The sequence below is a fragment of the Hakea prostrata genome, chromosome 4, assembly GCF_041222555.1.
Source record: "Hakea prostrata isolate BN-2017 chromosome 4, UWA_Hpros_2, whole genome shotgun sequence".
NCBI classification, from domain to species: Eukaryota; Viridiplantae; Streptophyta; class Magnoliopsida; order Proteales; family Proteaceae; genus Hakea; species Hakea prostrata.
Genome location: NC_142603.1, coordinates 9,599,606 through 9,625,632, shown reverse-complemented (window position 1 = coordinate 9,625,632; position 26,027 = coordinate 9,599,606). Strand labels below are relative to the sequence as shown.

The 26,027-nt window shown below is 39.3% G+C and overlaps 2 protein-coding genes and 1 pseudogene across 8 annotated transcripts; 1 reads left to right on the top strand and 2 right to left on the bottom strand.

The window, feature by feature from the left end:
• The first annotated feature begins 1,395 nt into the window (after positions 1-1,395).
• Positions 1,396-25,675, top strand: LOC149017707 (uncharacterized). Of its 7 annotated transcripts, none has more exons than XR_016172846.1 (3): positions 1,396-2,591; positions 10,302-11,783; positions 25,596-25,675. XR_016172846.1 is itself a non-coding variant. In XM_089152027.1 (2 exons), the coding sequence occupies exons 1-2, from the start codon at positions 1,461-1,463 to the stop codon at positions 11,352-11,354; spliced, it is 2,184 nt and encodes a 727-aa protein (XP_089008153.1). In that variant the 5' UTR covers positions 1,396-1,460; the 3' UTR covers positions 11,355-11,962. The 7 variants fall into 7 exon arrangements, 1 of the variants encoding a protein (XP_089008153.1); XR_016172848.1 differs by having other exon boundaries at positions 10,302-11,406; positions 25,596-25,664; XR_016172847.1 differs by lacking the exon at positions 25,596-25,675 and adding an exon at positions 22,758-23,051 and having other exon boundaries at positions 10,302-11,406.
• LOC149017709 (transcription factor-like protein DPB pseudogene) lies at positions 7,497-8,413 on the bottom strand (annotated as a pseudogene).
• On the bottom strand, positions 23,041-25,602 carry LOC149017708 (CBS domain-containing protein CBSX3, mitochondrial-like). Its single transcript, XM_089152028.1, has 4 exons — positions 24,495-25,602; positions 24,328-24,409; positions 23,836-24,060; positions 23,041-23,716 (listed from the first exon to the last, which is right to left on the bottom strand). Exons 1-4 carry the CDS (start codon positions 24,747-24,749, stop codon positions 23,574-23,576), a joined length of 705 nt encoding a protein of 234 aa, XP_089008154.1. The 5' UTR covers positions 24,750-25,602; the 3' UTR covers positions 23,041-23,573.
• Positions 25,676-26,027: the final 352 nt, after the last annotated feature.

The following is a 26,027-nucleotide window of genomic DNA, read 5'->3' as shown; positions in this document are numbered from 1 at the left end:
CCATTGGTTTTTAATGTTGCATTTGTGTTTATCTTTACTTGGCCTCACGGGGGAGGGGTCCATGTGTGTTGATCTACCACCTAAGATGATACGGGCTGTAGAGAGGATTGGTAAGCTGCAACAACGTGGGCCTCATGAAGGATGAGTTTTACTGATATAAATTCTAGGGTAAATTGCACTAGCACCCCAAAATAAGGTCTTAAAGCATTGACACCTCACTTTATATCTAAAAAGCACAGAGACCCCAAAATTGAATTTTCAATGGATACATTTGTCAAATTTATCACTGTAAATAGTTAAATCACTATTTATTTTCAAAAAATTCCTATAATAAACAATGTCTGAAAGGTTTTTAGTGACAAATTGAACAACTCTATCAAATGAAAATTCAATTTTGAGGTTTCTGTACTTTTTAAACATAAAGTGATGTATCAGTGCTTTAAGGCTTCCATTATGGGGTGCCAGCAATTTGCTCTAAATTCTATCTATGCTTTGATTGCTGCTTAGACCACCTCACTTGGAGTCCACTTCTTCCTATCAAACACATGATCATTTTTTGCAACCCAAATATATCAACATTTTTTCCCCCTAACAATAGCTTAGCATTACTCCTTACAATAGTCTCTTATTTTTTTTTTTTTCTCTCTTATACTGCCTTCATTGAAGTAATTATCTTATTTTTGGGGGTGGGGGAGGGGGCGTAAGAGTTACTCTTTTTCCTGTGTTATTACATACCCAACTTCATAATTTTTGTGTCAATCCTACCGATGTAGCAAGGATGAAGAAGGATGACGTTTTCTACAACCAATGACTAGGGATTGATGTATTGCAATTTAATAATTTCCAATTTTCCATCTAATTTTTCACTGATTGATACGTATCTATGATACCATATGATACAAACAAAACGTCTTTTAAAATCAAATGATTGATACATTACTGACACATGATACTTTAAACCTAGGTCAAGATTATTGGACTCGCTCATCATGTTTGTTGGATATAAAATGCAAAATGAAGGCTATAACTAAAGTCTTTAAATATTATTGATATCCTTCAAATTAGAATATCTTAGAAAGCCTTAGATGTTCTGATCTTATGCCATAATTAAAACATCTTTGTATCTACTTCAGAGCCAAACAAAAGATTTTAAACTAATACTATAGAGACCTCATTTTTTTGAGTAAAAAGTTAATATATTGATTTCGAGGGGGTGGTTCAGCTGGTAAAAATCACCACATTCAAGTAAGAATTTAAATTCTTTTGGGGTAGGGTTTTTTTAGTTTAGGGTTTAAGGCTTGAAGCCAGTCACCGGAGGATACAATTGGAATTATTGAAGAAAATTGGGCTGATTAAGTAATTACCGTATGGTTTCAGGGTTTTAAGCTTTTGGGTCTTGAGCGCAGGGCGAGCCTTGGTGGTCGTTTCTTCTTCTTCTTCACAATTAGCAATTAGCAGACATGAAACTCAGGACTCTTATCGTCTCTAAGCTCGCGAACACCAACCTATCGAGATATAAGGGTAAATGGTTCTCGCCTTCGACATCTCTTTGCAGAAATGCCGACTTTTTCACAAACTCCGTTGCTCCTTGCGTTCCTCCTCCTCGGATGGTTCATGGGTTGTTCTCGCCCTTCTGCAATTCTAAACTCTCAAAATATACCCATTTCGCTGCCAGATGTATTCACTCTGATGAAGGAGCCCAGCTTGAAGATTTGGAAAGTGAGTCGGAATCCAGCGAGGAAGAAGGGCTCATGAACAAATTCTTAGACCGATTTGTTTGGATAATGCGTGGGGAACTCTCAAAAGTGTACCCAGATTGTGATAAACAGACTATTGACGGCATGCTTTTGATAATTGCTGAGAAGGTTGTATCGGAGATTGAGAAGGGTGAACTCGAGGAGATGCATGGCACCACAGCCAGCATGCCATCGCTTGATTTCAGCGAGGATTTGTGGAAGACAGTTTGGGAAGTCAGCAATTCGGTCCTCGGTGATATGAGGAAGGAGAAGAAGAAAGAACAAATGAAGTGGTTTATCCAGTCCGAAGAAGTTAAAGATATGTGCCGCTTTGCTGGCGAAGTGGGCATTCGTGGGGACTTGCTTAGGGAGCTCAGGTTCAAGTGGGCTCGAGAGAAAATGGAGGAATATGAATTCTATCACAATTTGGAGCGAATGCGAGCAGAAGCCCTAGCCCTGGAAGAAGCAGAAAAAGAAAGCAGCAAAGCCGATGACACAGGGAAAGGGGCTGTTATGGATGGTTCAGATGTGGCTCGAGAGAAACCTAAAGTCGTGTCTCTTCCACAGAGACGGGGGAAGATTAAGTACAAGATTTATGGCCTTGATTTGTCAGACCCAAAGTGGGCTGAAGTAGCTGATAGGATGCACGACGCAGAGAAGCTCATTACCCCTGAAGAACCCAAGACGATTACTGGGAAATGCAAGCTCGTTACTGAACAAATCCTCTCTTTGAAGGAAGAAGATGATCCATCTTCGGTTTTGGCCGAATGGGTTGGGCTTCTCCAACCGAGCAGGATCGACTGGCTTACATTGCTCTGCAGATTGCAGGAACGCAATAGTAGTTTGTACTACAAGGTTAGTTACTTTAATTTTCTTATTCGTTTTGAATGCTTAAAAGGAATACATTTCTTCTGTACGCCACAATTTTCTCATGTTTTCCGTTTCCACTTGATGAATAAGCTTCTCTGTTTACATGCCTAGAGAACAACTAACTTCATGTAGTTTGAATGTTCTGTCCTTATTTATGGTCGATGTCTTCTTGTTACCGTGATACCATTGTATATTACATGACTGACTACTGCTGCAACGTAATGTTCGAAGTATAATGTGTTTTTAAAAAAATTATGAAACTAATGCCTAGCAGTTAGTACTGAACACACTTTTGTAGCTTTTTCTAATTCTATAATTTGGTAAAATTTCTAATCACAGAGCATCTGCATCTATAGCCTTTAGGTTACCTTTAATTATTGACAAGGTTCTTGGTTGTGGCTTAACTTTAAAACCATCATAATAGAAGAGAACATTTCAGGCTTGAATGAGTCCCAAAATAGGATATTGAATGATATGATATAAACTTGAGACATGTTCAGATGGTAGTTAGGCTGCTGTAACAAAGTGTGAAATAGAGTGGCAGAAGTCAGGTGTGAAGCAACAATTTAGGATAGGGACATGAAACAAGATATAAAGGTGCAACTCTGAAACAATGTTGCGATAATGAGAAATTTTATTGTTTTCTGTAGTTTAAACTGAGCAACTAGATTACCCTGTTTATGGAATCTGATTGCTCAGTCATTCATACTTGCAGAACAGGTTACACATTTAAATCTCTGTTATTATCCTCTGCCTTGTTTCAGACCTACATATATATTTCCCTGATCCATGTCTGATGTAGGAGAAAACACAAAGAAAAATAGGCCAAGACTCTGATTCTGTTACTGTTAAAGCGAACTGTGTCAACACATATTTTGCTGTCATGGGAATACTCCTGGACAATTTTGGAGTGATCTACCTGCAAAGTTTGACTGCTGTGTAGTTACTAACTTTGCAGCCTCGGTAGTTACCATAATTATATGTTTCTGATTTCTATTGTTGGCTGATTCATAAGCCCAGTTTCTAAATTCAATTTAGCTTCTAACTTAAATAGTTTTTCTCTTAGTTCGTGCATAATTGTTGAGAAGATCCATTCCTCAATAACTAGTTCCGATTTCTTGTAGAGCTTAGCCAGCTACTAATAGTCATCAGAATGAGAGAAATGAATTTGTGGCTTAGTTGCCTTAGTTATTGAGTAGACTCTTTGTTCAATGTCTGAGATAGCTGTAGATGAGAGGTCCATCTTCCTTTACTTTCTCTATTCTGTGCCAATAACCTCTTGTGCTGTGTCTTATTGCTGGAATTGTATCCTACTGAAGCCTGGGAGTAGCTTTTAAACTAGCCCACCCTTGATTTCTGGTGCTGTTTATCTAAGAAGGGATCAAACTGCACCTTTCTGGTCTGAGATTGCTCCCTCGCCTGCAACAGTTGAACGATCTGTTCCTTGCTTTTTGAGTTCTATTTCTACGGAGGTTTGGGGACCAGATTCCGTCCACCATAGGCATATTCAATCCATTCTTAGTTGTTTTTTGTTTTTTGTGTTTTTTGGGTATTGATGCCCCAATCCTTGACTGCTGTTTGAAAACTTGCATTGTCCCACTCTGTTACAGAAGCCTTAAACAGTGAGCATATTTTAAGTTTGTATACTTTGTTGATTTAACATCCTATTTTGGGAGCCTGTAATCTTGTTTTACATTACATATATTCTGTTCATTCAATTTTTGACTAAACTATTTCCAAAAAAATTCTTGTCTATCTAGGGTAAGTTAATATTTTAATCAGCAATGTCATGGTTACCACTTACCATTTTAATGCTTCCCATTAGCCAGGGAGAAAATTAAACATCTAATAGAACTAACAGATCTTTCTGTGCTAATACTCTGAGAGTTTCCAGGATTGATCTAATGTATTCCTAACCTGTGCTACTGTATCAAAGGACAAAGACATTGTTGAGAAAGAGATGGCATTTCCTGAATGAAATAGAGCATTTGATTCATGTAATAGGAGGAAGAGATGCCTTTTCCAAACACCCCGTCAATTTAGGAAGGCTATATTGACATCTTAAATGTCCAAAATAAAAGAGTGATAGCCCAGTTTCTGTGGCCACATTCATTAACCATGCTGGAATAATTAAGATTTAGGTCGTAGGTAACAAATTATCATTTTCACTTTAAAAGCCAGTGATGCAGATTAATCGCCAAAATGACTTGTTTGATTAGTAAGTTTAAGGCTGGGTTCATGCATATTGTGCTGTTGGTCCATTGGCTCTTTAATGTAATAGGCCACTTTATGGGCTTAAAATATGCTTAGTAAGATTGCATACAGGATTTCAGTTCTTAGGACTCAGTTTCTTACGCTACATTAACATTAAAGAGGTTGTAGGTGACTTAAGTTAAAATTTTAGTTCAATCAAATCAGGGTTATGTGGTTCAATTTGAGTTGCTTCTTCTTCTTCTTCTTTTTATTATTATTAATAATTTTTTTGGTTGTCGGATCTCCAAGACAACTCCTCGCTCTATCTTTAGTTAATTTAGCTAACTTAAAAGTCTTAGGCATGTCTGGACTTTTAAGTCTAGCAAAATTGTTTCATATCTAATCACACTTTAACTCCTTTCTTTTGTAAAAAATTTCAATAGAAAACAATTGATTGCTTATTCCAAGCAAATGATTTTGGAAGAATAAAAAATGCAGCTTGGCTTGCTTCTTCTCCATTGAAGACCTCATGTGTTTGATAAAGAAACCCCTTGTGTATGATCAAGGATTATTGGTGTCTGATCCAATTGACCCACCTTGAGTTGTCAAGCCTGGGTGCTTAATTTCTAATTATTCTTCTTTCATCACTATTCCTCCATCAACAGGCGAGTAATTTTCTGAAACTTCTTGCAACTCTTGTTTTAGATTTGGTTTCGTATACAAGTGTTTTTCTGAATGATTTTAATTAGAAAAATCCAGCTGTTTGATTTTTTTCATATTTTAACTAGTTGACTCTCATCCCCAAAGGGGAATTTGATCAGGTTCTGGTGAGATTAGACATGCTGATCTAGAGATACAATGAAATCTCTTTTTTGCTGTTTTCTTTCACCATTGTACATCAGTATTGAATCTGGGGTTTAGCGGTCTCTTTGAGTTCATGATCAGATCAATTGACTAATTGATTTCTCTGTTCTAATATCTTATCTGCTGTGTGAAATTAATATTATATGCTTCTTGTGGTCCAACGAGCTTTTAGCTAGAGGTAATGTTAGTTTTGACTTTCTTAGTAACTCTTTAACTATGTGATTGTTAATAAAAAGCAATCAAATGGCTCATTCCCTTAACCCATAATTTTTAGAAATGGAAAAACTGCAGCTGTTCTTGCTTCTTCTCCATTGAAGATTTCCTGTGTTTGATCAAGAAGCCCCTACTGTGATCATGGATTGGTGTCTGATCTAATTGATCATCTTGTGGTATGAAGCCTGGGTTATTGTTCATTTGTTCTTCGATCATCATTCATCCACTAACAAGAAAGTACATTTCTGAAATTTCCTGAAACTCGTGGTGTCTAATCTGATTGAACCATCTTGTGGTGTGAAGCCTAGGTGTTTATTCTTCTTCCATCACCATTTCTCCATTAACAAGTACGTTTCTGAAATTTCCTGAAACTCCAGTGGTAAATCATTCATATACACGGGTGTTAATTTTTGGGGCATCAGGTTTTGACCAGTTGTTTTTTGTCCTGAATGACAAACTTGATTAGGTCTTGGTCCATAATTCCATGTCATTGGAGATACGGTATGTCTACTTCGCCTGTTCATTATCAGATTACATTTACTTAAGGTTTCCCTGTTCTGATTTCTATTCTACTATGATATGGGATTACCATTATCCCCTTCTTAAGTAGTTTTCCTGACTTTCTATGTGCCCTTTCTCCTCCTGCTATCTTTTTCTAGTCTAACATATCTTACATCCTTGTCTACATTTCTTCTTTTTTGCTAACCTTCAGTCAGTTTTTTGTGGGTTGTTTTACTTGGATCCATGTAGCCAAACGCCTGCAGTTGGGATAAGGCTGAGTTTGATGCTGTTGGGCTATTTGTGCTGATCCAACCATTGGATCAATTTCAGGTTTTCATCAATTCTTCTAGCCCCTATTTGGTAAATCCAATTAGAATTTGGGATCATTCTTACCATCTGATATCATGTTGGGTGACTTTTTATTCTCGGAGAGGAGATCCTATTATGTTGTTGTTTTATCATTTTATGTCTTAGATTCAGTTCTACATCATGCAGGGCCTAAAAGATCTGGTCTGGTGAGGACTCGGCTGTGCTGATACTTCTCACATTGTAGTGGTTCATAACCTGATAAAAAATTATCTATCTTGATTCTGACATTACCATGTCTACTGTTGTCATCATTGGTAGCGTAGACATTGTGACTTCTAATTAAATCTGTTGTTGCAATGAGATTGCAACACTTGGTGGTATCATTGTATTGGAACATGATTGTGATGTTGGACTCCCTTTGCGTTTTTTGTGCTGGCTTGTGGTCTTCTAAGCTGTGTACCATTAGCTCCTTGGGAGGTGACTAGGTATTGATCTTCATTGACCTATTAGTTCTTTAAACATGTGATAAGATCCCTCAAATCGAATATGCAATTCAATATCAAAACAGATCAATTAACAAGATATTCTGGCTTTCGTGGTGCCAGTCACCCCCTACACCTAATGGTGTTGTCCTCGGCCTAACACTCATATCAAATACCCGATACCCTCTTCTCACATCTTCTCCCCTATTTATAACCCCCCAGCATAGCCCTCTCTCTTTCTTTCTCCTCCATGTGACCTAATTCCAGGGTCCTAACATTCCCGCCCCCTTAAATTTCAAGTTGTCCTCAAGGTGAGGAAGGTTTTAAACTTGTTACTGCATGCTTGCCACAAAACCAGGCCAGTTCAGCCACCAACCTGCACATAACTATCTGAAATTTTTTTTAAAGTATATCAGAAACCAACTTGCTACTCGAACCAGAAATAGAGTGCTCTTATCTTCTAGCAGGTTTGCATGCAAACACACTCCCGGTGACTAGATCAACTTATTCCACTGAATCCTCTGCTGCTCCATTTGCACTTGAATCATTGGCACAGTCATCTCCCTTGGGTCTGTGATTAAACCTCAATGTCGAGAATATAATTGTCACCATGTAGCTCAAAAGGGATACTACAGATGTAAAAGTGCACCAGTTGATGTCCTCTGATATTTCTACCTCAACAGTTGCATCGAAACATCTCCGAACAAGAATAAATGGTAAAGCACACCGTGTACCAGAATAATTCCAGACCCATATAATTGCTCATTCCTGTGCATCAGATTCTGAAGACCCGCAAATTGTTCCTTTAGTTCTTTCATACAGGCAGCCTACTTTTCAATTCTGTTTCTTAATCCAGCACCCTCAGCCTTTGACTCCTCAATATCATGAATTCTAGGGCAAAGCAGGCCTTTCCACTGTATTTCCTTTCTGTTCTTGGAGATAATATCCATAGCCATGAGAACATTGATTGCATCACATACCCTTTTGCCGTATATTTTTCTCTTCATACTGTCTCTGAACTGGGGATTCAGGGCTATTGGTAGGGCCGGAAAAATCATCTACAAGTTCATCTGTTTCCTGAGAAAATCCCACCTGGGGTTTGGCATCTAGGAGGATCTTGAGGGGTTCCAGGTGGGCGGAGACCATGGGAGAGTCACTGTCGAAACCTCCAGGTCCATGTTTGACTGCTAGAAGCAATACCGCCTCCAACCCTTCAGGGTTGAAGGCTCGAAGCATTTCTTCCATTTTTTACCCTACCGCTAAACAATGCCACGAGAAGGTTGAAGTAGACGCCTAGACATTGCCGTTGAACCCTTCGGGTTTGTTCTCAATGCCAAGATGCAGAACCTCCGCCATCGGAATGGTGCCATCTACTTTTGCCACCATCATCCGCTCCCCCTAGGTCTGGTTCCCAGATCTGGTAGCACACTCCCTTGCAGCTGGATGTCTTCCGTGAGAGCTGGAAGTAGAAGATGACGGTCTACCTTGGGTCTGGTTGATTCGGTTCGTTAAACCAGTCGCCGTGTTGGTCTTTGGGTTTGCTTTTGGTCCAGAGTTGGATTCAACTGCACTAAAGTAAACCAAGTGCTGAAGTGGGCTTTGGTTCTTTTGTTTGGCTGGGCCTAATTTTAATTCCTTAAAACTTTTGAGAGCCCATTTTTTGACTTCTACAGATTGGGCCAAGTCCCTCATCTTGTCCAGTACATTAGGCTCGACACTGTGGCCCTGTTGTCCCCCACCCCAGATACCCTTTTAAACCATCCTTCTTCTCTAGTTCCGGCAGCTGCTGCGAGCTTCTCTGAACTCCCTCTGCCTTCTGCAGTGTTTGACCGCATCTGCCAGGTTTCTTGAGGCCGTGCCATCAGGTACTCTTCGATGCGATGGAGGACCTCCTGCCCTATCTTCTCTTCTCACTTCAATGAAGGCCGTAGTGTCTTCGTTATTCTCTCCTCTGTTATCTCCGCCGTCAGTGAATCAACAACGAGGGCCTTTGCACACAAAAGACATGCTCTGATTTCCTCCCTAAACTTTTGATTCTCCTTTTCAGCCTCCATGTGCTGGATTATGGATTTAATTTTAAATCCCATGGCCGATACTTGACTCTGCAAATTCTGCACTCGTGGTTCCAGATCTTCATCCCCGGATTCCATACGACTGCTAACCATCCCTGGATCAACGTGCTTGATACCAGTTGATAAGATCCCTCAAATTGAATGATGTCCTCAGCCAGAGGTGCCCTAACACTCATATCAAATACCCGGTACCCTCTTCTCACAACTTCTCCCCTATTTATAACCCCCTGCAATAGCCCTCTTTCTTTCTCTTTCCTCCACATGGCCTAATTATAGGGTCCTAACAACATGTTCATAGTGATGCCATATTAGTGGTAAGCCAATGTTTTGGCTTAAGCATATAGTTCAAGAACTTGGTTTTGGATCTCAACTCAGTCAACTGAAAAGCCGAGTTGGACCAAGTTCTCGGTGAGTATCGGACACCTAATTGTCGAATAGAGAAAAGTCAATCTCATCTACTCGACTATGGGCTTACCCACATTTGCAGGTTAATTAAAACATAAGCTGTTGTTGGGAATCTTCAATTATCATTTCCGATAAGGAGTTACCGTAGATTAGATCTGGTGATGATTAGTATCTCCTCACCCACTTTACTTCTATGTACTACTATAAATACTTGTACTTGTACTTTAGTAATACATCTTGATTCCTATATTCTATAATTTCTTTCTCTAATTTGTCCTTTTGATGGCTGAGAGCAGATATCTTTACTTTGTCCACTGATCAATTTTCTCTAATTTGTGCGTTGCTATGAAAATTTGGAAGTCACTCGAGTCTGGTTAGATTCTTTACTTGTCAAAGCCTTTGTAAATGATTACATGGATGATATTGATCGAAGAAAGAAAATATTACTAGCATTTGGGTCTCAGATTGGCATAGGAAATGTTTCTGAGATTAGGATTACTTTCTTGATAATCATGGTTTTCTTGGTCGAGTTGAGATGGTTTGGTTATTGTGTGTTCTTCCTTTGTCCTTCTAGCCATAAAGGCAACAATTTACATTCATGTGCATAACATCTTGATCTATCTCTTGAAACTAGTTTCCTCTGCTTTCTTTTGTAGGTTGCTGAACTGGTTCTCGATGAAGAGTCTTTCCAAGCAAACATCCGTGACTACTCAAAACTGATTGATGCTCATGCTAAAGAGAACCGAATGGAGGATGCTGAGAGAATCCTGAAGAAGATGGCTGAAAAGGGTTTCCAGCCCGACATCTTAACTACTATGATCCTGGTTCACATGTACAGCAAGGCAGGGAATCTTGAACATGCAAAGGCAGCATTTGAGAGCTTGAGAAGTCAAGGCTTCCAACCAGACACAAAAGACTATCATTCGATGATCATGGCTTATGTAAATGCAGGCCAACCGAGGTCGGGAGAGGCACTGATGAGAGAGATGGAGGCAAGAGACATCAAACCCACCAAAGAGATATACTTGGCATTGCTAAGGTCCTTTTCTGAGCATGTTGATGTTGATGGGGCTCAAAGAATTGCCACCACAATGCAGTTTGCAGGTTACCAGCCTAGTTTGGAGTCCTGCACATTGCTTGTTGAAGCGTCTGGGCGGGCTGGCAATCCTGAACAGGCCAGGAGTAACTTTGACTACCTCATGAAATTGGGACACAGGCCTGATGACAAATTTACAGCAAGCATGATTGCAGCATATGAGAAGAAAAATATGTTGGACAAAGCCTTGGATTTGCTCTTGCAGCTTGAGAAGGATGGGTTTGAGCCAGGTGTTGCCACGTATTCAGTGATGGTGGTTTGGTTTTGCAAGATGAGGCTGGTTGATGAAGTTGAGCAGTTACTGGACAAGATTGCTGAGAAGGGGGAGACACTTCCTTTCAAGCTTCATGTGGCTCTTTGTGATATGTATGCAAGGGAAGGAGATGAAAAGAAAGCTCTACAAGCTCTTAGAGTCGTGGAAGCTAAGAAGGAGCTCCTGCAATATGAAGATTATGAGAGGATCATATCTGGGCTTCATGATGGTGGATTACTAGAAGATGCTCAGAGGATGCATCAGCAGATGGAGGCTCAGGGCTTCAAGGCATCAGAGCGTCTGAAAGTGCTTTTGATGGCATCTACGGCATTTCGGCGCCAAAGACCAACTACAAGATGATGGTACTGGGTGAAGGCTTGGTTAGATTGTAATATCATTCCATGTTGATTGGGTAAGTGCCCTGATATTCATTAATGGATTCCAGAATGAAGTGTCTTTCTTTCTCTTTGCTGCTACTTTTAGGTCGGCCAAACTTTAACAAACTGCCTACAATGGCCAACGAAAAAAGAATTTGTTTTGGAAGTAGACTGAGCTCCACCTTCGGAGGTAAATAAGGGGAAAATTTTGTGGACAACTTGTGTGCTTTCCCGCTAGTCAGCTTTAAAGGAATTGCAAGTGGATTGAAATGGAAGGGTGACCCTGCTATCTCTCATCTTCAACTTCTGAAGTAGAAATTTTGTATTTGGGCTTGCAGCACACCTCAAGGGTCTCATCTATGGCCAATATGGTTGAACTTGACCAGTTTTCACAGAGCTTGGAATTAATCAGGTTTTGATTTGCTTGGCTATTTAATCTGATTGTACTTTTTATTTTTTGGTGGAAAATCTGATTGCACTTGAAACCATGGTCTGAAGATTAGTAGAGTAAAATAGGCTGGGCTTGGTCTCACAGTTATTTCTATTCTTGTAAATTGGCTTTGTCACCCCAAAAAAAGACCATAATCTTTGACCGGGTGGGGGGTGGGGGGGGGAGGGAGAGGGAGAGAGAGAATGTGATGTAGTGAATATTGTTGGATTAGTTGTCTTAAATAGCTTATAAACTCTAACATGTAAGCATTGATCATTCACCATAGTTAAAAGTGAGAAATATGAAATAAGTTATCATCATCCCTTCTGCGGTTGCAAGTTTAGACCTGGTAGTCTGGACCAGCTTGGTTGCCTTGAGCCCAAATGAGGTTTCCTGGGAGAAAGGATTGAGGGCTTGACCTGGGTTAGCTGGCTTAGTTTAATTCAGCACTACCGCTTTGTAAGATATTTTTGGTAAATATAAGGCAATAATATAGATTTCTGGATTATTATATTGTTTTGGGATTAGAGCTAAGGATTTAGGCCAAAGTCAGGGTCAAGGTCAAACGACAAATCAACTCAAGACATTTATAGGGTGTGGGTCAGTGTTTTGAAAGGCTCGGCCAAGACCTGACTCTGTAGTGCCCGGGCCCCCAGGGGGAGGGGGGGATTTTTTTCCGGGGGGGCCTGGGGCGGGGCGGGCCCCGCGGGTGTGATCCGTTCCCCCATTAGTCATATTTTCATTAATCTCTTTATGTGAGCAAATTATATCCTTAATTTCATAAATTATCATGTTACCCAGTTATTCAAATTATACATCAATTGTACCTCTATTGTTAAAATAATGAGATTAAGTAATTACTGAACATCTATTGCAAGTATGAAATATCTTTTTTTTTTACTTGAATCTGGAAGTTAACAAAGTTTGTACGTGGTATTGTGTATTTTAGTTATTTTAGGTTTTTCTTTTCGAATTTTCCTTCGATTATAAGAACATCTAATAAAGGTAAATATGTCCTCTTATTTAAAACTAATGCAGTTGTACACAATGGGACATTTGTAATAAGAAAAAAATTTAGGAAGTATAAACGTAATAGTTTGTAAATCTAAGGGTATATATGTAATTTTATAAAAAATTAATCTTTTGTGAAACTTTGAAAGCCTTTTTCTTTTTTTGGTTTTTGAAAATTACTTCTTTTTTTTTTCGAGGGGGGGGGTTAAAAGAAAACTAATTGAATCTACCTCAGTACGTTCAAATCAAAATTTAGTTGGATATTGTTTGAAGATATTGGAACACTTCCAGCCGATGGCCTACCGTCACACATCCAGGAGGCGGGCCCATGCTATTTCCAACACTGCTGGCCCGTGGCCCTCCGCTACACATCCAGAAGGTGGGCCCATGCTATTTCCTTTATTAGTTTTCTCTATTCAAGATTTCTGAGAAGGGGGAAGCCAAATGCACACTGTAGAGAAGAGTTTAAGAAGACTAAGCAGACTAGCAGAGTGATTTTGTGTTCTCTTCTTCTTCTTCTTCAGTTACCTTTGTCATCTAATCTTCTGGAACTATTGCAAAAAAGTTTGCTCTTGATTTTAAACAAACTAGGTTAAGATAAGAAGGAGAAACTCTAAAGTAGAATGGCTACGGCGGAGTTGTCAGAGGGAGAGGAGGAGGGAAGGTTATGGGGGGAAACCACCAGCTGGTGGTGGACGATGACCTCCGCGAGATGGCTAAGAAGGTCGCTTGGAGCGTCAGCTCCTGCAAGCTCGGCAATGGTGTCCAGTGCCTCTGTGACGATAACCTCAATTCCTACTGGCAGTTGCATTCCCTACTTCCTCTCTGTTCTTTTTTTTAGGGGGGGGGGGGGGGGTTGGTGTTATTGCCGATCATCCATTAGTTTTGTTCTCCTGATGACTCTTTTTTTTTGGGTTTTCTTGTTCTCCCTGTTTTCCCCTACCAGACCAGATGGTGCCCAGCCTTATTTAGTGAATATTCAGTTTCAGGAAAAGTGAAGTTGCAAGTATGCATCCCTAAATTTTCAATTTCCTTTTTTTTTTTTTTTGGGGGGGGGGGGGGGGGAGATTGATAATATTTAAGTATTGAATGACAATTTGGTTGGATGCTGTTGGATTCTATTAGGAGTTCAATTAGAGTTTGTATATGAGTTAAATTAGAGTTTGTATTCATGTAAAATTCTATTCCTTGTAATAGTGTACTTTCCACTTAATCATAAATAGAGGGCTTGAGATCATGGATCAATAAGCCATTCTACCAATTCTGTGTTTATCAACATGGCATCAGAGCCTAAGTTCGATTAGGATCTTCTTATATATTTTTTTCTTTCCCTAATCCATCGCAGACCTATCGTTCTTCAGTTTTTCTGCCACTGAAAGAACAACAAAACTAGACGGAAAGGAGAGAGAGGACGAGAACCACTTACCGCTGCCTGTTGCTGTTTGTCACTGCTGTTTTCTGCTACTTCAAGAGAAGCCAAACAGAATCGCATGCTTGTGCTGCTCCGCTGCTTCCTGTTCTTGTAATTAGAAGAGTGCTTCCTGCTGCTTCTCGTGCTTAAAAGAGTAAGACGAACAGAATCGCTGCAATTCTTGTGAATCTCACAATTCCGCCATCAACTCTTCTTCTGCCCATCACTGCGTCTTCCGCCATCGACCATTGACACTTCTTCCAGCGCCTTCTCTCTTCAGTACCGCTGCATTCTGTGAGTTGGATTCAACCAAGAACAGAAAAAAGGGAAAGAAGAAGAAGAACATCGCATCGCCATCGCCACGAAGCCAGGTACCCTTTTTCTGAAACACGACCTTCAACCCTTAAACCCCTCTGGTTCTCTTTACACCCTTTGTCTAAAAGTCTTTATATTTAAACCAAACCAAACCAAATATTTACACCCTTTGTCTAAAAGTCTTTATATTTAAACCAAACCAAACCATATTTGGACAAACCAAACCATATTTGGACCAAACCAAACTATATTTGGTTCTCTTTACATTTAGACCAGACCCAACCAGACCCATTGCTCTTTGGCTGAACCATATGTTTGGTTTTATTGTTTTTTTTCCTTTTCTACCGTTCTGATTAAAAAAATAATAATAATAATAAATAAAAGTAGATTTGTTTGAGTTCGGCTATTGCATTCTGTGACATTTTTGTTACTTCGAAAGGTTGAAGACTAAAGAACCTGAGATAATTTTGTCAATATGACAACTATTGATGGTACTCCTGCTCCCACTGGCTCCGAACATTACCCCACTCTTCATCCTCTTTCGGTAAGCTTTGATGTGACAAATTATTTGATTTGGTCCCGATCTGCTTACCTGACTATTGTCGGAAGAGGACTTGTTGGACACATTATGGGCACCACTATCAAACCTACTACCACAGGCGTTCCACAGGATAAATGGATTTCAAATAACTCTCTTATTATGTCATTTCTTTTGAATTCCATGATTCCAAATATTGCTCGTGGATATCTATTACTTGATACTGCAGCCCAAATCTGGAAGGCTATTACTGAAACCTATGGACAGTTGGGGAATGATGCACAGGTTTATAAGCTACGAAAGAAGCTTCATGAGACTACCCAAAAGGAACTGACTGTGGCCCAATATTATGCTGAGTTGCGATCTCTTTGGTAGGAGCTGGATCATTATGGGGATTATCATCCCACTAACCCAGATGATGTGACTACTTATATGAAGCACATTGATAAGATTTGGGTATGACTTCTTAGTAGGTTTGAATGTGGAGTATGATCAGATCAGAGTGCAAGTCTTAAGTCGTTCTCCCTTTCCTACACTAGAATAGTCTTATGCTATTGTTCAGTGTGCGGAAAGTCGTCGATTAGCCATGCTTCATACTCCTATTATGGAGAAATCAGCTTTACAATCTGTTTGCACTAAATCTAATCCGGCTAAGGAGATTGTCAAGTGTGAGCACTGTCACAAACCATATTATACCAAGGCAAATTGTTGGAAACTGCATGGGAAGCCTGTTGATTTTAAGCAAAAACGAGCACAAAGAAAGCGAAAACCAAAGGCTAATCTTTCTGAGACAGTTTCCATCACACCCTTTACAGGCATTGGTTTTTCTCAAGAGGTAGCTATTCTGTGACGTATTCTGCAGTCTTCTACTGCCGATACAGTCTCGACCACTGCTTCCTCTACTACCCATACCAACTTCTACCTTGCTACTTCAGGTAAAACTTTTACAGGCTTTCAAGCTTCTTCAGTTTCTACTCCTTGAATCATTGATATAGAAGCCACAAATCATATGATAGGTTTATCCACCTCTTTCTTACAATATTCTCCAACTTCTAGAAATGATAAAGTTCGAATTGCTGATGGCTCCTATTCTTTTATTGCTAGAAAAATGACCATTCAACATTCTCCATCACTTTCTTTGTCTAAAGTTTTACATGTTCCCTCTTTCTCTACTAACTTGCTCTCTATCAATAGTCTTACACATGACTTGAATTGTAAAGTGACTTTTTCCCATCTTACTGTGTCTTCCAGGATCTGGTCACGAGGAAGGAGATTGGATGTGGTAAACTAGACAATGGACTTTATTTGCTCGAGCCGATTGGAGAATTTGTGTCTGCTTCGACTACATCTTCTAATCCGGTCCATTTGGTAATATCAGACCTTCATCAGTGGCACCGTAGGCTAGGTCACCCCCCTCTAGGAACTCTTAAGAAAATATTTCCTGATTTGGTTTCTTCTTGTAATGAGGATAATTTTTTTTGTGAAGCCTACATTTTTGCGAAGCAGACTCGTTCTACTTATTTACCTTCTCTTCATAATAGAAAACCTATTCCTTTTATGCTAATTCATATTGATGTGTGGGGTCCTGCCGACGTGTGTCTATTACTGGCCATATGTACTTTGTTACTTTTATTGATTGTCACTCTCGTTCTACATGGATTTATCTTTTAAAACAAAAAAAAAAGAGGTTTTTTGATGTTTTCGTGATTTTCATAATATGATTAAAACTCAGTTCAATGCCACTGTGAAGATCCTTCGCAGTGACAATGGTACATAGTATATTGATGGTGAATTTCAAAGATATCTCTTTGACTCTGGCATAATACATCAGACTAGTTGCGTTGATACGGCTGCCCAAAATGGGGTTGCCAAAAGGAAGAATCGGCATCTCTTAGAGATAACCCGTTCCATTATGATTGCTATGAATGTATCTGACCAATACTGGAGTGATGCTATACTCACTGCTTTTTACCTTATGAATAGGATGCCTAGTAGAATACTTGGTTTTAAATGTTCGAATGAGATTCTTCAGGGAGCCTCTTCTTTTGTTATTACCCCAAAGGTTTTTGGATGCGTGTGTTATGCCAAAATCACAACCCCACCGAGTAAGCTGGCTCCCTGCGGCCTACGCTGCATTTTTTTGGGTATTCTACTACTCAGAAAGAGTACAAATGTTATCATCCTCCTTCCAGGAAAACCATTGTATCCATGGATGTAATTTTTCATGAGTTTTGCCCTTACTATACACCTCTCCAGGGGGAGAGTCCTAGAGGAGAGGTGTTCTTTCCGACTCTAGATCTTCTTATCACACACCAACACAACTTAAGAGTCCTATAAGAGTTTCCTAACCAGGGGGAAACTTCGGCCAGTATAATTGAGGACTCTAATCCTCCCCCTTCGATTTCTGAACCATGTGAAGAACCTAGCCAGGGGGAGACCACTCCTATGAGACACACTGTTGGGGTCTTTCAAAATCAGACTGATCAGAATAAGGAGGTATAGGCTTATCAAAGGAAGAAATACAATCGGCTAAAGCAGGTGGAGAAAGGTGTTACCATTTCAGTCTCGCTCCATAACCAGATTCTACTGTTCCCCTTAAAGTATCTTCTTATGATCTTCCTATTGCTGTTAGAAAAAGAGTTAGATCTTGTACTCAACATCCATAGCTAAATATGTTTCTTATAACTCTTTGCCTGACTTCTACCGTGCTTTTATATCCTCTTTGTCATCTGTATCTATTCTTAAAAGTTGGCAAGAAGCCTATGCTGATAAGAGATGGAAGGCAGCAATGGTAGAGGAAATGCAGGCAATAAAGAAAAATGACACTTGGGAGCTGGTTACACTTCCTCTAGGAAAAAAACCAGTGGGTTGCAAATGGGTATTTGTGTTTAAACAAAATATGAATGGATCAGTCAACAAGTTGAAAGCTAGACTAGTTGCAAAGGGGTTTACCCATACCTATGGGATTGATTATTAGGAGACCTTTGCCCCTGTTGCGAAACTAAACACTGTCAGAGTTCTGTTGTCTGTAGCTGTGAACAAAGACTGGAATTTGCACCAATTGGACGTAAAGAATGCCTTCTTACATGGGGAGTTAGCAGAAGAGGTCTATATGGAAATCCCACATGGTTTCTCCGATGACAATACTGCAGGGAAAGTTTTGTTGGTTGAAGAGGTCAATTTATGGGTTAAAATAGTCTCCTAGATGCTGGTTTGGACGCCTCTTGAAGGCAATGACTTCTATTGGATACAAGCAAAGCATTGCTGATCATACACTATTTGTCAAGAAGTCAGGTACTAACATCACACTTCTCATTGTCTATGTAGACGATATTGTCATCACAGGGAGTGATGGTGAAGAAATTCAAAAGTTGAAGGACTTTCTTGGCAAAGAGTTTGAAATTAAAGATCTAGAGAAGTTACAGTATTTCTTAGGGATTGAGGTGGCTCGATCAAAGAAAGGTATATTCCTATCCCAAAGAAAGTATGTCCTAGATCTATTATCAGAAGTGGGAATGTTGGGGTGTGAAGCAGTTGATACCCCTATTGAAGCTGGAGCTAAACTTAAAGAAAAAGAGGGGGAACCAGTGGACAAAGGAAGATACCAAAGGCTGGTAGAGAAGCTTATTTACTTGTCCCACACCAGGCCAGACATCGCTTATGCTGTAAGTATAGTGAGCCAATTCATGCATGATCCATATTTAGCTCATATGAAAACTGTTATCAGAATACTACAATATTTGAAGGGAACTCCTGGAAAAAGAATACTTTTGTCACCCACTGATAATCTAAAAGCACACACTGATGCAGACTGGGCTGGATCTCCAGACAGGAAGTCAATTTCAGGTTACTGTACCTTTGTTGGTGGTAATCTAGTTACTTGGAGAAGTAAGAAACAGAATGTGGTAGCTTTATCAATTAATAGAGAAATAGTAAAGGAAAGGATCTTTAAGGAAGGAAGATAGGTTGCCACCTTGCGTTCTCCATAGGGAGTGCTTTTAGATTCCCTCTTGAGCGATTGGGAGGTTGGTGTCACTTTCTTCCGCTCTTGAGAGCGTAGAGGCGTGCTGAGCTTGTGCCAGCTCTTGCTATTGGGTGGGCACCCTCCTTTAGGGTATATGCCTTGGGAACAGTCCCGTTGGGGCCTAAGGCCACAAGCGAAATCTATTCTCAATAGCCGATTCTCCTCATTTTGGTATCATCCGGTAAATCCCATGGAATGGAAGTAGTGAATTTAGGGCTCAAAAGAAAGAAGACTAAAGCTTATAGGTTCCTTTTTCTAGTTGAATGAACCATGTCATAGATTTTTAGTATCGAAGCTGAATATAGAGCTATGGTTCGTGGAGTTTGTGAGCTACTATGGTTGAAAGGCTTGCTGCAAGATATTGGAGTCCAAGTTCCAAACCCTATGATGTTATATTGTGACAACAAGGTTGCTATTAGTATTGCTAATAATCCGGTGCAACATGATCGAACTAAGCACATTGAAATTGACAGGTTTTTTGTCGAAGGAAAGTTGGAACAAGGGCTTATCTGTATGCCTTTTATAAGAATGGAGACCAAGTAGCAGATGTTTTCACTAAGGGTTTGAAAGAAAGAGATTTCTTTCCTATTGTAGGCAAGTTGGGCATGACTAATATCTATACTTCAACTTGAGGGGGAGTGTTGGATTCTATATGGAGTTCAATTAGAGTTTGTATATGAGTTAAATTAGAGTTTGTATTCATGTAAAATTCTATTCCTTGTAATAGTGTACTTTCCACTTAATTATAAATAGAGGGCTTGAGATCAATAGATCATGGATTGATAAGCCATTCTACCAATTCTGTGTTTATCAATGGATGCTATTGTTTCAGCAAGTGGTTTAGTATGTGGATTTAAAGCTTTGATGAGAGCTACACACCCAGCAAAATATGCATTCGGGCTGGTGATGGATTTCACAACCTGAAGGTAGTTGACTTCTTCTGTTGATGAATTACTGCATTATTTTTTGGAATTAATGAATGGACTTCACTCTGATTTGTACTTTCTGATTCCTTCATAGATGTCTTCTTTTTCTTCTTTCCTTCTTTTTTCAAATTTATATGTAACCACTACTTGGCATGCTCATCTGGTTCTTTGGTTCCTTGTGAAAAAATAATTTTTAGGAGATAATAACTGTGGAGCTTGTAAGCTAATTGGTTGGGTATACATATCCTTATCTGGCAGTGATCCTCGGTAAGTATGGTACTATCTTTGCAAATACAACATGCTTGTGTTGTTTAACTGCAAGCCTATTGAGATATATTTGTTCTTTTAACCACCCAACATGCGACTTTGGCTTTGTATTAAGTTTTTCACCTCCAGAATTATTGCTTGTGTAAGTTTACTGGTAGAATTCAGGGATATTTACTTATTATCACTACTATTTTTTTTAAAAAAAATATATATCCGTGTTTGTTCTGGAGTCCTACTAGAAATTGTGGTTGGAGAATTCTATTTGTGGCTAATTTACATGCCCTAAGGCTTGGTTGTCATTGTTACTCATGCATTGAGTGATACTGGTACAACGTCCGGTTTATTCAGAGAAAATTTCTTTCCTTTCACACAATTTCTGGCTGTGATCTTCTCTATTTGTTGATGTTTACAACTGTCCCTGACTGATTGAAGATGGTTGATTTAAGTCACTTATTTCTCCTTTAAGTGGTTGGGGGATCTATTCTTTTAAGGGGGGGGGGGGTGTGTGGCTCCTCTCTCCTCTCTCTTTCTTACCTCTGCTAATCGCAATTGCAAATCAATGCTTCAGCTTCAATATGTTTCTCAACGTCACTCTTGGTTTTTAGGAGTTTATCCTGTTTTGTTGTTTTCATCAGTGTTATTCCTTTCATAAATCTTGAATGCTTTATGGCTCTCTAAATTGAAAATCCTAAGAGGGATTGGTCTGGAATGAAAATTCTACCTACTTCCCCTGTATGATTGAAGTTGCTTTGACATTATCTTTGATCCTTGTTCTGCTGTTACAATTTTTCAGAATAGACCTTGAACTGTACTTGTGCTTCTGTAGCAATCCAAACCAAAAAGATGACACGAATTCTAGGAGCACACTGGGCAATTTGTGAGAATAATCCCACATCAACTCACTCTGAGACCTTGGATGACTTAATATGCAAGTTGGGCCTCTTACTATAATTGGTTAAACTTTTAGGTCGGATACTTCAGCATGTTATCAATGCGATCAAGCCCTCTACATTAATGATACATCTGTCTACAGCAACTCATAGGAGGATTACATATCCACTTGTATTGCCAACCAGAAAAGGGCAACACATGAGGGGAATAATCCAACACCCAGTAAACATGAGGCTTCAGATGAATTATTAGGGCCTCTTCACTTAATGGGTTGAGCTTTCAGTTGGATGCTTCTACCAAATTACTAAATTATGCTAAACTAAATGAAAATGAGAACTTTGGGGTGTGGGGGTAAGGGGTGGGTTCAAAAACTTCTGTGAGATGGGTAAATACCCATCCAATGATGGTGATACACAGAAAGAGAATATGGCATTTCATCAAAGACAAGTAACTCATAGGATTGATCACGTAGTTTCTGTCGGCGATCTGCTACAGCATTAACCTGCTGGTAAACATGCCGGAATTAAATTCACATGTCATGTTCTTGTAGTTGACTGGTGTCAGTGATTCCTGTTGTTTGTTGCTTGGTAGTAATTGGATATTAGAATGGTGAAGAGTAACTTTGATGCCAAAAATGAAGCAAATGAAAGCTTTCCATGGTGCTCTGTTTTCATTAACAGTAATGTGGAAGGTTCAGAGGAAAAAGAGCCCTCATAGATGCTGTGAATTTCTTGGAGCCATGAAGCAAAGAGATCTGTCACAGAATACGAGCAAGGTGGCCGGGTTGTTCTTGGATGCTGGATATCTTGCCCAACTAGTAAATGTCAAGGCACATGAAAATGCGTTGGGAGTTGGTTATTTGAGTGAATGCCATGAGATGAGTTGCGAGTATAGGACATAAAGGTTTGGTGGGCCAGATAGAGTGGAAGTATGGTTTTAGCCAAAAAATTCTTTGCTCTTGGGCTGAGAGATACTTGGAAACACAATACAATATTTAGGTGTCTTGGCACTAGAAAGAAAATGGCTGTTAAAAACTTAACAGTCAGAATGGCATGGAAAAATCTTCACAAGAGTTGAGGGGATAAGGTTTGGTATCAAGTATCGAGAATATAATCACTTTCCAGGAAACTTAGAAGAAGTTAACTGCTTTGCTGACTAAATTGACTTGGCTTTTATAGTTGGAATAGGGTGGACAAGGGGTGAACCCAATTATTGTCCTATCCTGGTGATTAACTAGCTGAAACATCATTCCGCCTCTAGTGTAACTGAAAGCTTCACCAACCTCTTTGCTTTTTAGGTTCAGTGGAGAAGGGTTTTTTTTTTTTTTGGGTGTGGCGGTGGGGGGCTGTTTGTTTACACAAGTTCTAGTTCTTCCATCTTTCCTTTCCTTGGAATTCATTTGTACTACTCTAAGCAGCTGGTCAGTTTTATTTATGAGATCATCTTTTGTCTTATTGGTTTATTTATTTTTGAGTTGGTTGAATAGTTCCATAATTTAAATCTCTTTACGTTTATGTATATTTTCAAGAAACCTTAAGTGATAATTCAGTTATGTATTCATTTTGTGTTGCAGAGAAGCATTCATTGACACCTTCATGCTGCAAATTGCTGTTTTATCCTATCACCTTAATGGGAGAGATACTCATGTTTGCCAGATCAAAGTTTATGGCCCCCCGCCTGTATGTAATGATCTATGAATTTTCTTTTTGATTCATGGCATACTTTTTTAACTAAGCGGGTTCTTGTATGTTCATTGACTAGAACCCTATTCCTCACCAACCCTTTCAGTTCACTTCAAGGGAGTTTATTACATATTCATGAGTGAGATGAGAATTATGTGATCATATGCTTGCAGAGATTAGCTGGTAGAGGAACAAGTGGCCGAGCGTTTCTACTTGAATATATTGGTTCTCTATATTATTTGTTTCCTGTGTTTGTGATGGGGATCATATGCCTGCTGAAATATTATGGTTCCATGTTTTTCAGCCAATCCATCTTATGCTACTAATTGTTCATTTATTTAAGAGACCGATAACTACATTTTTTGGAAACGCATGTGTTGTTGCTCCATTTCATATAATCTATTGATTTTGCATAATTTTGCTTACAGACATCGACACAAGTATATGCTGTCTTGTCTTTGACTTGAGTGGGTATCATGAGGTTATAGATTGATTGAATCCCCACAGCAGACGCCTCGGCGTGACCGTTTGACAAGTATATGCTATCTCACCTTTGACTTGAGTGGATACCTTAAAGTTACAGAGCACTGGGAATGGGTTTTTGCCTATGTTTGGGTTGCATGTGATGTAAATTGAGTTTCTTTTTTTGGGTTATAAACGTACAATCCTTGGAAACCAGAGCCGAAGTTAGACGGATGTTTTAAATACTAATGGTAATCTCCTTTGATGAACTCATTTAGATACTTCACCTCTTGATTTTGTTGCTCCACCACTGCTCGAACAACGTCTATGATGGAAATCATGCCCACAATCTTTCCATCTATTACTGGCACATGCCTTAAGTGATTATCTGTGAGCATGAAGAACTGTATTAATTATATCTCGTAGGTTTTCCATTTAGATAGCATTGGAGCTGCTGTTTGAAAAGCTCAAATACTAAAAATTCCTCAGTGGTATTCTTTGACTAACCTGTCATCAATTGCATTGCTTGGAGAATGTTTGTGTCAGAGCTCACTGTAATCAACTTGCTTTGTGATGAACAACAGGAGATGATGAATACATGTTTGGGACACAAGATTAAGAAATGCAAGGAGATTGGTTTGAAAGAATAGGAAATAACCTCTGTAGTCATTATTTCCCCAACCCTTGTGTATTTGCTCAGTCTTCCTTGTGCAATTATCTTCTTCAGGTAGTCTGCTTTTCCAACCATCCAACAATAAGGCTCATTGTCCACATTTTTTAGTTAATTATAATGTTCTTTAGGCTGAACAACCATAATTTTGTACAACAAAGCTCCTGTGTTCACTCCGGAGTCAAATCTTGAGATTGACCTATTGATCCTGAGCTTGTAAACCCTGATTGTTAATATTGATATTGCACCGGTGGGGAAAGGGAGGAAGCATGATGATTTTCAATGTGTAATTTATAAAGCAGTTACTGTGAATAAAGAACAGCAAGTACCTCTCTCTGTTATTATCCCTGCAGCAAGTTTTTGTTCCCCTGGCCTTAGGACCACCAAGGATCCAACATTGTTTTCTGCCATCTGCAAAAATTTGCCTCTTGATGCAAGTCAAATTTGTCCTAGCAGACAGTTAAGAGATTCAGTAACGTTCATTGTTAGTTGTTACCTTCTTTACTGCGTCATAAGCAGTGTCAGTAGTGTGGCAGCAGAGCACATTCCTTTCTTCTCCTTTTGTTGCAAGAAGTTCTGCTACTGTTGTATTCTCTATACCTTTGTGTTGCATGGTAGGAGTAGATATAACACATTGACAGCGTGAAAATGCATTAGATCTAGAGTCTGTGCATTGCACCATTGGGTGCATTGGAATTATATGCTGATGTGTATGGTGGTATGATTGTGCAACTTGAACAATTCCTTGCATACTTGATGACTCTATGGAATCGAAAAGATTAGAATTGGCAGTCAATTTCAATATAGACCAAGAAATGGGTTAGAAACTGCCGACCAAGAAGATCCCAAATTTTAAGTATGGAAGAATTTTGGGTGCAAATCCCCAGATCTCATTTTTAGAATAACATTGTGAAAAAGTCTTAAGTGATAGTTTTTGCTGAGTTACTCTGGAGGACCCAGTTGGTTTCAGGCTCAAGGATCTCATGGGTATCTTAGATAATCTACCAATATCTGATTTTACATAGAGAACTCAAGGTATTGTGAAAAGGTTATGTAGAGCTCAAAGAAAACTCTTGGAGAGGTGAAACTTACCTTGAGCTGGGGAGCTTAACCAAGGCACAAACAACTTTCTCTGGTGGCAATGTTGAAGACGAAGCAATATGCTCCCTGCTAAAATTGGAATTCCAAAGGGAAAGAAAAAGCAACTATTTATGGTACTACTAAACTTCATCTTCCTTTGGTTTTGATCCAGGTTTGTAAAATTCTTTTCTTGAATGACTGCACCATGTGAAGGGATCTTTGGGATTCTTGACTTTGTAATGCAGATAGCTTCTACGCCAAACTACCCATTACCCAGTTTCCACATTGAAGGGAAGTGTGGTTGGAAACTTTTGAAGTATCATCTGGAACTGATGATTGATTCCTTGGCAATCATATTAAGTTAAACAGAGAAAATAAAACCCTATAGCTCAAGAAATAACTCTTCAGGAGTCATCGGGGCCAAAGAAAATCCTAAACACAAAAGTTGGTTATCTACTAGTTTGGTAAGATGTAATACATGAGTTTCTTATCTTTTTTTTTTTTTGGGTGGGTGCAGATGTTCTTATCCAATCTTCACTACTTGGGTGCTGGCAAATTACAAGAAACATTCTCAGTTGTCTTTGTCTTCATTGAAGAGTTCATAAGGAGCAGCTTTCAGCTTGTTGAGGGCAGTAAAGATGGTTGGCATTCATGCTGCTTTTCTTGGTATCATGAATCTTGAAGAATGCTTACCTTGGTGTGGTTTTCTCCATAAGGGAACTTTAAATGCCTTGTTTGCCTCAACTTTTCTGTAGACAGGTTCATCCCTTTTGATTACTCTAATCGCTGCAGCACATCCAGAAAACACTAGATAACAAGAAAATATTGGTGAGCAAACCTAGTGGGATCTCCTGTAAGATACTAGAAAATTGAAATCCTAGGAAAGAAGGTTATTTCCCATGTTAAAATGGGAATTGACTGAGCTGCGAGTGGTGTGGATAAATTGTGG